The following is a 16,523-nucleotide window of genomic DNA, read 5'->3' as shown; positions in this document are numbered from 1 at the left end:
AGGTGAAACTTGGCACGCGGTCGCGATTAGTTATGGCTAGGCCGCCTGTCGAATTTCGTCGCGATCGGAGTCCGTATGGTACCCGAACGGTCGACCGTAGCGGCACCGTCTTCGGTTATTCGTCGGACGTCTGTCGGTGTTTTAAAATTCGTGCCGCGCCGCCCGTTCTCCCTCTCGTCTCCGGATATCCCCTCTGCACGGCCGCGTACCCATATCCGCGTTCGGAATCGTCCGAATTCGACCCCGCAGTTGGATCCGGAACGCGATTCCGGTTAACCGAGCCGCTCTTTTCTTTATAAATACCCCCCTCCTCCTTAATTTTTGGACAGCCTCCTCTCTCCTCCTCGAAATACGCGCCCTAACCCTAACCCTAGCCGCAACACTCTCTGTCCCGCAGCCGCCGCCGGCCCGCGAGGCCCGCAGTAGGCCCGCACCAGGCCCGGATCCAGCGCCGCCGCCTCGAGGCCGAGCCTCTTCCCGCAGCTCCTCCCGAGCGAGCTCCAAGCACCGTCCGGCCGGCCGCCGGAGTGCCGCACCGCCAGCAGGCCCGACTGACCCATCCCCCACCTGCTCGCCGGAGCCCCGTCGCCCTCGGGCCGCGCCATCCCCGTCGGCCGCGCCGCCCCGGGCTCCCCGAGCCGCTGCCGCCTTCCCCGCGCAGCGCGCCGTCGCGCCAGATCCCGCCGGGAGACTCCCGCGCCTCGGATCCGCCCGGAACCGGCCGCCTGCACCAACCGTCCGAGGCGCCTGCCTCCACCCCGCCGGATCGAGCCGCCGGCCGCCGCCATGGCTCGCGCGCTCGGGCAGAAGAACGGCGAGCGCCCGCGCGTCGCTCTCCCGCTGCGCGCCTGGGCCGCACCAGCTGCTCGCGAGCTGGGCCCCGCGCCGGCCGAGGCCAGTTCGGCCCACCCCACGCCAGCGCCCGAGCCAGGCCCAGAGCGCCCCAGCGGCCCAGCTCGGCCTCCTCGCAGCCGGCCCGCACCGGCGTCCCTCCACCTCGCCTCTCCTCGGCCCAAGCTGCAAGGCCCAACCCCCGCCAGCAAGGTGAGCCCCGCAAGCCCTATCCCTCGCCCCAGGCGTGTATTTGCTATGTTGCGCCCACCAGATTCGGCCCGTTAGAATTTAGGATTTTCTGAATTAGTTGTATTTCAGGTTTTAGATAAATAGTTAAACGCACGTAGCTTTCAATCCGTAAGTCGGATCGCGATGATTTTTATATGCTTTTCGTGTAGGTTTGTGCGTAGAATCCGTTTATAAAACTTGCATAATTATTTGCTGTAGTTTACGTGCCGAATGCCTAGTTTAACGTGCTGTTCTATTTTGTTTCGTCCCGTATTTATTTTAACTTGTGGTCCGGATTGCTCGAGTGCCTTAGATAAAATGCCTATGTTTTAGGGACTATTTTTTCGTGTATTTTAGAGCGGACACTCGTATTTTTCCGTGAAGGGTTTTGCCGGTAGTTTATTTTCCCGTTTATAGGTTATTTTTCCCGCATTAATGTGTGGCATTATTTTGTGTTGCAAACCCTACATATTTTATATGTTTCCGGAGTAGAAAAATCCCATGGATTTTTTTGTGCAATTAGTTTTAGCTTTTGAGGAAGTTAGTTCGTGAGATATTTTGCCGTGATGCCCTTTTGTTTAATTCGTAGGATTTATTCCGTGCTTCGTTTGACGGAGTTGTCAACTAGAGAGTTGATCTTGGGTGTTTATACTAGCCCCTAGTATTTTGGTTGCAATAGAAATGCATGTTTAGGTGTGTTTCGATAGCCCTCAAGTTGCTAGAAAAAGTGATGTTTTAGACGTGCTGAAATATTTCTAAGTCTGGATTCTGTTATGTTTTGTTGTTGTCTTGTCTTGCTCGCATCTTGTGATCTGTAGCTCTTTTGAGGTTGGTCCAATGGAGTTAGTTGTACCCCTTGTGTTTCTCTAGTATGCTGTGAATTTTCATGCCATTTGGAGTCCTGTAGCTATGATTTTTGCTGCTGTCAATATGCCTTCAGGCTGAAAACTGCACTTTCATGAGGTGTAATTTAGGCGCCGACATATCGGCTCAATAGTTGAGCCGGTCTAGTCCTAGTTAAGGATGGCAATGGGTAGGGTATGGGCAGAGTAGAGCAATACCATATCCATACCCGTCTAGTTAATGGGTATAAAATTCTACCCATACCTATACCCACGGGTATAAAACTTTACCCATACCCATACCCAACGATTACTTGTGCCCATTGGATACCCAGCGGGTAGAACAAATTGTACACAAGTTGTTTACAATTTTACACTCACTGATAGCACAGTTGACACAAAGTTGAATTATCTTGGCTCGATAAGAGGTAGATGAGTACATGACCACGAGCAAAATTGAGAAATCACAACATACTCATAAGTTAATAGGAGTAGATGAGTCACATGACAAATTAATGATTAATTGGCGATAACATAACATTAGTTCACAAATGGGTAGGGTATGGGTATACCCACGGGTACAAGGCTATACCCATACCCTACCCATGATTTAACAGGTAGGGTATGAGTACTACCCATGGGTATAAAAGTGTGTCCACACCCTGCCCATGCGGGTACGGTACCCGTGGGTACTCGTACCCATGGGTAAAATTGCCATCCTTAGTCCTAGTCGCTCGACCAGTTTGTAAATACCCGTTGGATCTGACCTAACCGTTCTTTAAACTTGCGGCGTAGATAGAAAAAGGCACAAGAAAAGAAGGCAGCGCCGCCGCTTGCGCATGCCCACCATCATTGATGTTGCTCACTAGCGTCCCTATAGCTTGTCCGCAGCATGGCCTACCCCCGGTTGCAGCGCCCCCGGTTCGCCTAGGCTCTCGCTGGTTCGCCGCATGCAGCTTCTGTTGGTGAAGGTCACAACTCCGGTGAACAACAACACCCCATATAGCTTGTAGCAACGCCGTTTTTCATCGACGGGCGCATCCCTAACAAAGCCGTCTAGTAGTTTGATGGGTTGTATCAAGCAAAAAGTCTTGTCCTAACAAAGCATTCATCGTTCCAACAAATCAAACATCGCCGTTGTCGGGTTGTAACAAAAATAGTCACAATTTCCAGCAAAACAAAACGATGGTGCCAGCAAAAATGATTCACGATAGTTTGGTTCCAGCAAAATGTTAGTGAGGTTACACCTTCCTCGACGACTAGCTCCAGCAAAAAACAATGATGATGCTAGCAAAATGGGTCTACGTTCATTTGGTTCCAGCAAAATGTTAGTGTGGTTGTAGCTTTTCTGGCGACCACCCAACAAAGTAACATGCTGGTTGCATTGCAGCATCGGTGTTGGTTCCAACAAAATGTCAGTAATAGCTTTTCCGGCAACCGATTCTAGCAAAGTGCATGTCAGTTGCAGCATCGATGCCCTCAACAAACGTTGCTCGTCGTTGAGTCATGCAACATGGGTGCGGCCATATCATGGCCACCCGTCGCATCATTTGTGGCCAACCCACCGATGGTTTGAAGGGCAACTGGTTGGCGTCGCCGACACCCGTGGACTCCGTCGAGGCTGCTGGGAAAAGAGGACGCCGACCATGAAGAAGAGCTCATACGCACATGCACACATGCACTTGAAGCATTGGTGCAAAAAAAAAGCAAAAAACCGATAACATGGAGAGAAGGGTGAGGCGTTTAGGACGACATCGAATGGGCTTCGGGCGCATCCGCTCGTCGTCGTTGTCGTCAGCGGTGTCTACGACATGCGTGTCCCAGAGGATAAAGAAGGACCGGAAAAATAAGATATGTGTGAAGGGTGATACAACATTTGGCCCGCACGCGACCGATCAAAATTTCAGCCGATCCGCGGGGTGAAAGCGTTTTCCTACATTGATAGAAACAGAAAAAAAAATGTAAATAGTGTCAAAGTACTATTCACCAACAATTATTACTGTTCACTTTCAAATTTGAAATGTACATCGATTTTGATATGATTTTTTCTGAAGTTATAGACATAAACCACGTGGATGTTGTTCAGATATTTTCGAAATGTCTAGGTAGGTATGATTTTTAAAGTTGATCATGATCTCACATGGAGATCTTCTACAAGTCTTACCGGGGTATGTGGGTGTACGGCATGAACGGCGATGGTGCTCCGCCGGATTTTGATTCGAGTTACAGGCCGCTGATGGGCTGCGAGGCCCAAAAAATAACTGGAAAAGCCCATGTACCCTTTGTCCATCTACGCGTGGCTGTCCAGTGCCGAGGGTTTATAAGCTCCAGTTGTCCAACACGGCCAGTCGCCCGCTCCATTCCCGCCCCCATCAAACCCCCCTCGAGTTCCAGAACCTTCCAGAAGAACGTCCCGCACCCGTCGCCCTCTCCTCTCCCCATGGCCGCGTCAGGGGCGGCAGCGGGCGGCGAGAAGCAGTTCCTATCCATCATCCGCGACTTCGCCGCCGAGAAGTCCCACGGCGGTAAGCGTCCCCCCTCCCCGCACCCACCCCCATAGCGCCGTAGGGTTTCGGGCCCCCGGCTGACGCAGTTGCTTCTCCGCTTCGAGTGCAGAGCGCACGGTTTCGGGCCTGAAGCGCCGCCTCGACGACGTGGTCTCAGCGTCCGACGCGGCCACGGCGGAGCTCGAGGCCGCGAAGAGCGCGCGTGATGCGGCGGAGACGAAGCTGCGCGGGAGCGAGGTGCAGGCCTCCATCGCCGACGCGTCGATACAGGCGCTCGAGGTCTCCCCCCTCATCTCTCTCGCCCCGAAACGTGTGAATCGTGTCTCCGTTTACTGCCAGCTCGCCTGATTTTGGTTCGACGTGTTGTCGTGGCGCGTTTAGGCGACGATCTCTCATCTCCAGGAGGAGATCGCGAAGCTGGGCTCCGAACTGGAGGCGCTTAAGGTCAGAAATCTCGATAATCGAAGCGGGTTCAGTTAGGGTCCTGGTCTCTTGTTGCTTAAATATGACGCGGTTTTTGTGTTGATGTTGTGTGTGTGATTGGAATTGCAACTGTCGGGGCTCCGAAGAGCAAGGAGGACATCGAGAGGTGAGTGGGATGGAATTTGTCTATCTGTCTGTTTCTGTTGTGCTCCAGACCTGCAGTACATAACAACTAATTTACACATGCGCCTGCGTTGGTTGTTTCAGAGACGAGTTCTTGAGGCAGATGCTTGAAATGAATGCAAGGATTAGGTATGTGCTGTTCATTTGGTTTACCAGCAATGACTTCATGTTGTTCCCTGGATGTAAAATACCATGGCCGTTGCTAGTGTTGTACTTCACCTATTTCTGACCAAACTACAGCGCGGGTTCGAATAGGGATATATGTGGATCTCCAAATTAGAGTGATGCATGAAGTAGAGCATTGTATATGTTATAACACAGTAACCTGCAGTAAGGGTAATCATGTGAGATTTTGACATGTTTCAATTTTTGACAGCATTACTAAGATCCTTTGCTATAACCTTATGAAGATGGTGTTAGGGGATACTGCTCAGTTTTGTTTAATTCGTCAAAATAGTTCAACAGAATCACTTTTCTACCTTTTCTTATTTATGTCCATTTGGTATATTTTCTTTGCCTGCTAGCTGAAACTTACATCAGAAGTTTCTTCTTTGCCAATTATCTCGAGATAAACTTCATTCCTCCTCTGCAGGCAGTTTCAACAGAAGGCTTCTGCAGAATTAGCAGAGAGGTACTCTGGACTGCCATCAGCAGATGGTAAGCAAGGCAAGTCAGCAGAGGGTAAGCACGCCAACTCGTAGTGCATACATAACACCTTCGCTTCCTGAATACCTTAAGAAGGCCTCCTGTAATTTTGCAACTCCCTTATTATTTCTGTTTGATCCCTTATGAGTAGTTTGAAGGATAATTGGAGTCGTAAGTTGCGTTTCTGTGCTGTTCTTTGTTATGTCTGTACCCAAAAGCTTGTTACCTTTAGCTCAATCATCTGTGTCTTTGTTGTGGTGTAGAAGAGTAAGGGTGCACATAATAATAATGTAATGGCTGGTAAGCTGCTCTTGTATTCTGTTCTTCATAACAAGATAAATATGTGATTGCTTAATAAGATAAAGAATGTGTTCCATTTTGTGTTGTCAATATACTTACAGATATAATTTATGTTATTGTTGGCTTTGTTTTTCCGTGATCATTTTGTTAACTATGTGCTTTGCCATGTGCTAAGGATATGACTTGCATGATACCTCTCCCATTTGATCTTGTGAATCATCTGTCATAAAGTACTGTGCTCAATATGGCTATTTTCTTGTTTCTTCTTAGACTGAAATGCTCACCTTGGCAGGTCAAAATGTGAGCGACATGAATGAAACTATGGACTCAGAAGGTATGTTGATAGATTCGGTTGATCAGATGAACAACATTAATGCTGAGGTGCATGTATTGGAGGAAGAGTATGAAAAGGACCTGCTTGAACTTGAAAAGGTTATTTTCTCCATTCTTTCCCCTGATATTGTGTTATTTATTAACTATTCAATTGATGCGATACACTTCTTTGGTTTTCTCTTGACTGTACTAGTTCGGAAGAAAATTGGTGATAAAGAATTTATGTGAGGGACACAACATATTTGCCACTCACGTGCATATTATCTGCATTATCCTTTTCATCAAAAGACAAAGAAAATAGTGTTGATGATATTCATCACGGTGCAAAGTATAGTAGTTTCTGCTGATAAATACTTGTTGTGCTAAATGTTTCTGTATGCTAAACACTAGGACCGGATCATTATAATTCCAACGGGTTGGGGCTAACAAGTAGGTAGTTACTGGTAGGCAGATGATGCCGCTGCATCGTTGGAGAGAGAACCAGTTCCAAGCTATAGCGCTTCTCGTAATTTTAACAAGAAGATAGCACTTGCTTTTTTGAAGTATTCTTTTGCAGGAATGCACATTGTTCGGCGATTTATATGGGCATGATCTCTCAGAAATACTGTTTGCCTTGTTTTACAGCTGCGTCATGAACTGGCTGATGTCCGAGCAAAGAGAGTTCTTATGGAGGCTGTGATGAAAGAGACGAAGCAGTTGCAGGAGCTCGGAGGATATCCTTTTTCACCAGTCTAGAAATCGCTACATTTGCGCATTTACATAGATGCATGCTCTTGCTGCTGCTTCTTCCTTGGCGTGTGTTCGCGGAAGCTTTCCTTGACTCGACGCAAGCGCGTGGCCGAGCTGGAGAGCGTGCACAATTCACTCGCCGAGGAGCTGCGGAGGCGCTACATCTGCCCTGGCTGCGGAACCAACAACATGGCGGGGGGAGGAGGAGGCAGCGCCGGCAGCGGCGGTGGCAAACTAATTAGAGAAGTAGAGAACACGCCGGTGGCTTGAGTTCCCAGTAAATCAGTGACAAGGATCAGATTGTTTGTGGACGTTAAGAAAAACCTTAGATTAGCCGGCTGTACTTTGGCGAGCGGTTAGCTCTTGTCGTTGCATTACCCGACCTGCAGTGCCTATCGAAACAACGGGGACACGGCCGTAAAATTTTCAGTGATCAGTACGAACACATGTCTCTGTTCCTTTGCTGTCCCTGTCTGGTATTGTGATCTGAACGATTGCGAATCCACACTGCCATTTTCACCTGCTCTCTACTACAGAATTGGCTTTGCAGTTTGTGTCAACAATAGATGCATCTCTTTCCTGAAAAAAATTCACGAATATCTGAACCCTAGACGAATACTTGGATGTGTATGGGGCTAGGGTGACCAATGTAGGGCTAGGGTGAGGCCTTCATCGCTGCCAACTCCGCATACACACCACCAAATTTTCTCGGCTTTACATTTGACACACACAATAACTATGCATAATTGACTTCGTCGCCAATTATCCAATGTAGGGCTAGGACAACGTAAGTGTTTGACCAATGCCAAATATGCTATATATTGGGACACACCGCTGTTGATTCTCATGTCTCACCAGCGCCAACTACACAAAATATTGGGATGCACCGCTGTAGATCTCCCGCTCACAAAAACTAACCTCATATCATGTCAAAATTATACAACAACATAAACTACCCTACGAAAAAGAAAAGAGAAAACTAAACGGAGCCATCAAGTTAGTTTCTCCAAACTTTGTAATAACTTGACAGAATTTTCGATGTTCCTGGACAAGAATCTGGATTCATCCATAGCTTCTTGCTTGGAAGATAGCTCTTAGCTGCTTTGACATATGGGAATCCGGGCCCAAGCATGTGAGAGGCACAAGATGCCTTGGAAGCGAGGAGCTTGGAATCACCTGCAACACCACGGAAAACCTCATTATCTGTGATCAAAACACATGCATTGCATCGGCATCTCCGTGCCGCCAGTTTTCAAAACTTGCATCCGTTGTTAGTTGCCGGTTCGCGTTGTCGTCCGTTCTGAGCCCGACCGTACACGCACGCGCCCGCGGCACCGTCGTAACCCTGTTTTTAAAGTGCGTTTAAAACTTTCTCTGATCGAGGTGAAACTTGGCACGCGGTCGCGATTAGTTATGGCTAGGCCGCTTGTCGAATTTCGTCGCGATCGGAGTCCGTCTGGTACCCGAACGGTCGACCGTAGCGGCACCGTCTTCGGTTATTCGTCGGACGTCTGTCGGTGTTTTAAAATTCGTGCCGCGCCGCCCGTTCTCCCTCTCGTCTCCGGATATCCCCTCTGCACGGCCGCGTACCCATACCCGCGTTCGGAATCGTCCGAATCCGACCCCGCGGTTGGATCCGGAACGCGATTCCGGTTAACCGAGCCCCTCTTTTCTTTATAAATACCCCCCTCCTCCTTAATTTTTGGACAGCCTCCTCTCTCCTCCTCGAAATCCGCGCCCTAACCCTAACCCTAGACGCAACACTCTCTGTCCCGCAGCAGCTGCCGGCCCGCGAGGCCCGCAGCAGCTGCCGGCCCGCGAGGCCCGCACCAGGCCCGCACCAGGCCCGGATCCAGCGCCGCCGCCTCGAGGCCGAGCCTCTTCCCGCAGCTCCTCCCGAGCGAGCTCCAAGCACCATCCGGCCGGCCGCCGGAGTGCCGCACCGCCAGCAGGCCCGACTGACCCATCCCCCACCTGCTCGCCGGAGCCCCGTCGCCCCGGGCTCCCCGAGCCGCTGCCGCCTTCCCCGCGCAGCGCGCCGCCGCGCCAGATCCCGCCGGGAGACTCCCGCGCCTCGGATCCGCCCGGAACCGGCCGCCTGCACCAACCGTCCGAGGCGCCTGCCTCCACCCCGCCGGATTCGTTTGTAAATCGACATCTAGTGGATTCGTTTGTTCACGGTCGACTTACAGCGGTACACGTTGTGTCTTAAAGAGTCCTTGTAGCTTGCTATGACTCGGGGACGCTTCGTATGTCAGGTGCACTGCCTTGCACTTGATGGCTACTGTAAATCGAGCCCGTCGATCCTGTCCACAAAAATATCGGACGAAATCTTTCTCATGAGTTTGTTCTGGCTTCTTTCATAAGCCTCATCCTTTGTTTGATTGAATATGGTAATTCAAGTTGCTTCGATGTCAAGTGGTGATTTCAGATCTTTCCTAATCTGTGTTCTCATATTTTTATGGAATGCAAATTCTTGCTCAACCGGAGTCGCCATATCAATTCTTTTTCAACCGATGTGTTTCTCTCCAAGTGAATTCAACCCTCTCCAATTTGCAAGATCTTTCTCTCGTTTATTCCGGAGTTCATCTCATCTAGCCCAAGTTGTCTTTGTTTTTCCCCACCCCTCCCGCCCTTTTCTCAGTGATTCAATTTCCATCCAAGAGCTTCTTTTCATTGTGCTTCCGCTATGTGTTCTTTTCTCTCTTATCCGGTGATTCGTTGTGAAGATTCTCAGGAGCTTCGTGTTCATCTTTGTTCATCCTGTCATCCTTACCGGTGAATTTAGGATGGGTTCCAGGCCGGCAGCCTGGGATAGCAAGGATGGACGTCGTTTTTATTTTGTCGTTTGTTTTCGTCCGTAGTCGGACCCTGCTCTTACTCTTGATGATTATGTAATGTACTGATGTGACTCTGATGTAGCTTGTGGCGAGTGTAAGCCAACTCTTTATATATCTCTTCTTTTCAGTACATGTACTTGTAACGATATCCATTCTTGCGACACGACGAGATGTGCTTCTATCCCTGACGAGGCCCTCGTGCCAAATTGAGGATAGGGTCGCTTCTTGGGCGTGACATTAGCCCACCGCTTCCATCCCACCTTACAGTCGTTCGGCCTCCCAGCGCACCCGACGAATGTTTTTTTGGCGTTGCGCGGGTGCTTCTGTCGTCCTGGGTGCGAGCAAGTTTCTAGCCGCGCCTCCAGGTTTTGGCCCTCAGACGCGAGCTATTTCAAATTTGTCTTTCCCGCTATCAAAAAGTCGTCACGAGTTCCACGATCATCATGCCACAAGTCGGCGATCAAACACACCCAATAGTTCGGCGATCAAAAGAAAGGGACAGTAGGCATAAAGCGAATCAAACGGCCGGCCCATCTGCCGCGGGACTGGCCGGGTTCGGGCTCATCGTCGGCGCAGTCGGGCTCGTCGTCGATGTGGCTTCTGTGCTCGGGCTGTGCGTCATTGTTGGTATTGCCATCGTGGTCACCGTTGTGATCGCCGCCGGCGCAGGCATCTAGTTTAAGATGAGGCCGCGTTCCTCGAGGTACCACGCCTTCACCTGCTCGTCCATCGTCGACATGTCTGCCCCTCCCCTCATCAAGAACGCCAGGTCGGTGTTCCTCTTCTTCGCGGCGATGTTGATCATCAACGCCGACCACCGCGCGTCGGATTTCTCATCCCTCCTGGCAGCGCTGCTCTTGGTGTCGGCGATGCATTGATCGATCAAAGCTTGCAGCCTTTCGGCAGCGGGCGCCGCGTCCCTCGTCGCCCTAGCTTTTTTTGGTGTCGTTCTGCCGCAGCCGGGGCAGGCGCATCCAGCTTGTAGGTCTCCTTGGCCTTGTCGAGAGCGAACCGAACTTCCCTCCACTTCTCGCACGACTCGATCCACGACTCGATCCTGGGAAACACGTGAATGAACTTGAACTCTTGGTCCTCGTTGTCGGCGCGATACATGGCGAACATCCGAACCATCTGCACAACCGCGGACAAAACATGTCGGCAAAGTACATGGCGACGCGACGAACTCGGGCCAGCAAACTATGTCCATACCTGACCCTCGACGTTGGCGCCACTTTCTTGGCGAGCAACGACCTCCTCGATGATCCCATGCCACTTGTTGCAGGCCACCTGGATCGTCGACCAGTGGTTCGACATGGCCTTCTCATCGCGGTCCATGTGGATGTTCACGAAGTCGGGGTCGACCAGCTTGCGTTCGTCGAACGCCGTCTTGATTCTACCGTAGTACGTGTTGGTGTTCTGATTCACGTCGGTGATCGGGCCGATGCTGACGGTCTTCCACGCTTCGGCAAGGCACTCGTCTTCCTTTGATGTCCACTTGACTCGTGGTTCGGCTGGCTTGGCGTTCGACGCCCGCTTTCTCTTCCCCCTTCTTCGGCACTAGTTTCGGTTCCACGTCCACCTGCTCTTCCTCCCCCTCCTCCTCGCCATCGTCGAACTCGTCGTCAATGTTGCCGACGGTGTCCATTGTTTAATCCTACACGCCGAACCCTGGGTAGGACGCGGCAGCGATGGAGCCGCTCGTCCATGGCGACGTCGATGTGGTTAAACTGTGGCGCCAAAGTGGGCGTGAATGGAAGGACACCATGGCGTAGAGACGGCATATGCGAGGCTGCTGACGAGTACGCCGGTGGCGAGTAGCTGTAGTGGGTGTTGAGGCCGACGTTGAACGCGGGGAAGGGATTATGCGGGTCGTGGCTGAAGCCAGAGGGGGAGGAACGATGCGGCGCCATGCGAGAAGGTGGTGTTGGGGTTGAAACCGTCATGCGCATTGTCGTCGCAGTAGCCAGGCGAGGGTACGTACCCCTAGGGCGGCATCGGCGGCGAGAGGTTGGCCGGTGACGCAACGCCGTGTCTTCTCCTCCATGCGGCTTGCGGTTTGTGGCCGTGCGGATTCATCATCCCCGCACGGGATGCCTCTTCCTGATCGACCGCCGCCGACGCTGCCGCGTCCCTAACCCTCTTGGCGTCGAGCCTTCTCCGTCGGTCTGTTGTGACCACCTCCCGGCGCTGGACATCCACCCTCCACCCGGTGTCCGAAACGCCCGTCGGCCTAGCCATCGGCTTCCTCGGCTTCGGCTCGCTGGAATCGACGGTGGTGGCAGGGCGAGGGACGGTGTACTTCCTCGGTGGCATGGCGGCCGGATGGCGGGAGCGGGAAAAGAATGGCGGGAGCGGCCGGGGGGAGGGGAAATGGAGGGAAAGGGAGGAGAAAACAGCAGGAGTAGGCCCGTCTATCCCCGACAGAGCGGGCCCACTCGACTTTTTACTTCAGCCGGCGCCCCCCTCGGGGGATGGGTTCGGCTCGGGTTCGCCGGTTTTTATTTTGGCCGAAACCGGCGCTAAACGAGGAGTTGGGGCGCGGCTGGGCTGATTTTTCACCACCGACGCTACAAAAGGTGTCGTGGGGGGCTATTGGGGGCGAGTGGAGATGCTCTTAGAGCTACGACCGGATCTCTCATACCCGTCTCAAACGTTTGGACTGATCGGCACCCTTCATATCCATCTCAAATATGAGGATGATATGAGGGCTAGTGGACACGTCCAAATATGCCTGGTTAGTCCATCACGTAGGACGCGATCTCACCTCAAACCATTTTTCATCTTTTTCTTATTCATTTTTTCTCTTTCTCTTTATTCTTTTCCATCAATCACATGCAAGTGATCAGACGTATGAGAAAAAAATATTAGAAGTGTTGTCCGGACGAAAAAGTAGGGGCCCAAAATGGACACGTCTAGTTACTCACCGGGTTCGCCCGTAGACGTATAGGGGTCACATTTGCTAAGTCCGGTTGTAGATGCTCTTATCTCTTATGAACCTTTCTTCTCCACTCATTTATGTCTTTCTGCTTCCTGTTTCGTGACACCAGCTAGATGAGAGGCTCCCATCGGTGAGCACCACCGCTGTAGTTGGGAAATCGGGAGAGACTGTTGTTGACCGCTTCTTGTTGCATGCCCCGCCCAACATCGTCGATGATGCAACCAAAGGGCGTCCCATCCACCCCGATGCTACCTTCTCGCCATGAGGCAGAGACACCATCATTGAAAAAGGAGAGGCGACACTGGCCAACATGACAACTCGGTTGTTGCATGGTCGAGGGAGGGTGACTCCGATGACTGCGGTTGTAAGGTCATCGTGTGCAGACCATCTGTGACAGCCCGATGCCGATGTTCCCGAAGATTCCCCTCTCTTTCCGTTTTCGTCGTGTGTCTATTTTTATTTGTCGCATCATCATCGCATCATGCGCATGATCTGCATTGCATCGGCGTCTTCGTTGCCGCCCGTTTTCAAAACTTGCATCCGTTGTTAGTTGCCGGTTCTCGTCGTTGTTCGTTCTGAGCCCGACCGCACATGCACGCGCCCGCGACATCGTTCGAATCTTGTTTTTAAAAGTGTGCGTAAAACTTTCTCTGATCGGGTTGAGATTTGACGTGCGGTCTTATTTTAATATAGCTAGGCCGCTTGTCGAATTTCGTCGCGATCGAAGTCCGTCTGGTACCCGAACGGTCGTCCGTAGCGGCACCGTATTCGGTCTACCGTCGGATGTCTGTCGGTGTTTTAAAATTCGTTGCCGCGTCGCCCGTTCTCCCTCTCGTCCCCGGATATCCCCCTACACGGCCACATACCCATTCCAGTGTGTGGAATCGTACGAATCCGATCGCACGGTTGGATCCGGAACGAAATTCCGGGTAACCTAGCCCCCCATATGTCTATAAATACCCCCCGGTGCATTTTAGACAGCCCCCTCACCCCCTGTGCCTCGAAATCCGTGCAGCCCCGAAACCCTAACCCTCAGCCTCTCTTCCTCCTCCAGCCACCAGCCCATGGGGCCCGATCTGAGCCCGGCTGAGCCCATCGCCCCGCCACCGCCGAGCCTCCCTGCTCCCTGCCTCCCTAGCGCCGCCGCCAGCCGCCGGGTGCTCCTGCCCGCGCCGCCGCACCTCCCTGTCGGCCCCACCTCCGGTCGCCGCTCGCCGGAGAGCTGAGGCGGCCGCCTCCCCGAGTCGCCGTCGATGCCGATCTGCGTTGCCTCGGTCTCCAGCTCGCGTCGCTGCCGTTCGTCGCGCCGCCATGGGCGCCTGCTGCCAGCCGCCGGACTCTGCCCGGATCAGCGCCATGCGGCCTGGATCCGCCGCCTTCGAGCCCCTGGTCCTCCCCCTCCATCGATCTGTGCTGCCTCGCTGGGCAGCAGAGGCATGGCCGTGGCCTCGCTCGATCAGCGACGGGAGGGAGACGCCCCTCCTGCGCCCCGAGTCGCTGGCCCAGCTGCTTCTCCAGCGCCCCGCAACCGGCCCAGCTGGCCACGAGGCCGAGCCGGCCCAGGCAAGGGAGGCTCCCCCACCAGCCTCCTTCCAGGTCCATCACAAGCTGGCCAAGAGGCCCAACCGAGATGAGCCTCCTTCCCCCCTTGTAGCATCATTATAGTTCGGCCCATTTAGATTTTAGGAATTTTAGGAATTATTAAATTTGAGTTAATAACCGTATTTTAAAACGCGCGTATCTTTTAATCCGTAAGTCGGATCGAGGCGTATTGCATATGGTTTTTGGGTAGCTTCGCGAGTAGAACATGATTCCACAACTTGCATATTTATTTGACGCCGTTTAGAGTGCCTAATGCATCGTTTTGCGTGTTGTTTCACTAGGATCCGTTCCGTAGTTATTTCTCGTGCGTGTCCGGACTGCCCGTATACCGTAGATTAAATGTCCATGTTTTAGGGATCATTTTCCCATGCATTTAGAGCGGTCATTTGTATTTTTGCGTGTAGGAAATTGCCTCTAGTTTATTTTACCGTATATAGGTTATTTTCCCGGATTTATGTGTGACTTTATTTTTGTTGCGCAACCCCACATATTTTATATGTTTCCGGGGTAGAAAAATCCATGGGATTTTTCTGTGCAATTATTTTTAGCTTTTGAGTAAGTTAGTTCGCGAGATATTTTGCCATGTTGCCCTTTTGTTTATTTCGTAGGATTTATTCCGTGCCTCGTTTGACGGATTTGTCAACTAGAGAGTTGATCTTGGATGTTTTGTCTAGCCCCTGGTATTTTTAGCTGCAATAGAAATGCATGTTTAGGTGTGCTTTGATTGCTCTCAAGTTGCTAGAAATAATGCTGATTTGGACGAGCTGAAATATTTCTAAGTCTGGAATCTGTTATATTTTGTTGTTGTTTTGTGTTGCTTCTATCTTGTGATCTGTAGCTCTTTTGAGGTTGGTCCAATGGAGTTAGTTGTACCCCTTGTGTTTCTCTAGCATGCTGTGAAGTTTCATGCCATTTGGAGCCCTGTAGCTATAGGTTTTGCTGCTGTCAATATTGCTTCAGATCGAAAACTGCACTTTCATGAAGTGCTATTTTCACTAAGTCTGAAATAGTGTGTGAGATGCCATTTTGTGTCTTCTTTCCCTAGTGATCCATGATGTCATGTTAGTTGTTGTTAGTTGATTGCAGTAGTGCTTCTTGCCCTCTTTCGTGTCATGCCTTGCTTGAGTCTATCGGAGTTGTGTAGCCCGTAGTTGTGGGGCGTAGTAAATGCTATGTGGCTGATTTTGGCAGATTGTAGTGAATTCCTGTTTTGCTCGTACTTGTTGAACCGTAGCTCCGATTTGATCGTGTCCTACATGAAACTTGCTTAGAATCTCATGTAGTTTCATTTTCTCTTGCTGTTTGTACGTTTTGAAGTGCTCGTGACCGTCGTTGCACACATTTTGCATTCATGCCATCATATCTTGCGGTGCTTGTAACTTTTGATCCGTAGCTCCGTTGGAGATGTTCTCTATGTGTAAATTGCTTGTAACGACGCGTAGCATCAGGTGAACCTATTTGTTTTGCTGTTTAACAACCAACTAAATGTGTTAGTTCAGATCTGGACAGAATTGTAAATTAACATGTGAGGTCATCTCCGAGGTGCTATATGTCATTTCCGACCTCATTTAAAATGCCTAGATAGGTAGTTTAATTACGCTTCACCTCTTGCTATGTTTAACCACATTTAATATTGCCGTGTAATTAATCGGGATAGAACTAAATAATTAACGTGGAGTTTCGTCAATATGCAACTCGTTGCATATTGAACTTCACTTAATGGGTAGTGTTTGATTGTGTGAATTGTCATGCCGCGACTTGCATGTTTTCAGCTGCTCATGCATCATATGTGTTGTGCATCGTGTGGTGTATATCGTGTGTTGATTTGTGTTTCCGGTTTGCTTCGTCTTGATAGAGTTCCGCAAGCGTGTCGGATGTGAGGATCGTTCGACTACATCGGTTCGTCTGCTTCACGGAGGCATTCTTCTTCCAAGCGGGATCTCAGGCAAGATGATCATTTCCCCAGATACCATTACTATCATTTCCATGCTAGTTTTACCGTTGCTATCGTTTATGTCTCGTTGCCTACCACATGTTAAATATCAGCCTCCCAACAAAGCCATGAATACCGTCAACCTGTTCGACCTAGCAAACCACTGATTGACTATGTTACTGCTTG

At 51.0% G+C, this 16,523-nt stretch overlaps 1 protein-coding gene across 1 annotated transcript; it reads left to right on the top strand.

Annotated features, from left to right (window-relative positions):
* Nucleotides 1-4,044: 4,044 nt before the first annotated feature.
* LOC123408406 (girdin homolog) lies at nt 4,045-7,294 on the top strand. Its single transcript, XM_045101521.1, has 9 exons — nt 4,045-4,429; nt 4,521-4,690; nt 4,793-4,855; nt 4,981-5,000; nt 5,102-5,146; nt 5,610-5,698; nt 6,255-6,394; nt 6,920-7,008; nt 7,126-7,294. The coding sequence occupies exons 1-9, from the start codon at nt 4,045-4,047 to the stop codon at nt 7,292-7,294; spliced, it is 1,170 nt and encodes a 389-aa protein (XP_044957456.1).
* The last annotated feature ends 9,229 nt before the right edge of the window (nt 7,295-16,523 follow it).

This window comes from Hordeum vulgare, chromosome 7H (assembly GCF_904849725.1).
Source record: "Hordeum vulgare subsp. vulgare chromosome 7H, MorexV3_pseudomolecules_assembly, whole genome shotgun sequence".
NCBI lineage: Eukaryota > Viridiplantae > Streptophyta > Magnoliopsida > Poales > Poaceae > Hordeum > Hordeum vulgare.
Note: the sequence above shows the minus strand (reverse complement) of the source record. Positions and strands in the feature narration are given on the sequence as shown.

Coding starts and splice junctions, on each gene's coding strand:
- LOC123408406 (XM_045101521.1), top strand. CDS start 4,045: ATGGAGATCTTCTACAAGTCTTACCGGGGTATGTGGGTGTACGGCATG. Junction 4,691..4,792: donor CGTCGATACAGGCGCTCGAG/GTCTCCCCCCTC, acceptor TGGCGCGTTTAG/GCGACGATCTCTCATCTCCA. Junction 4,856..4,980: donor CCGAACTGGAGGCGCTTAAG/GTCAGAAATCTC, acceptor GGGGCTCCGAAG/AGCAAGGAGGACATCGAGAG.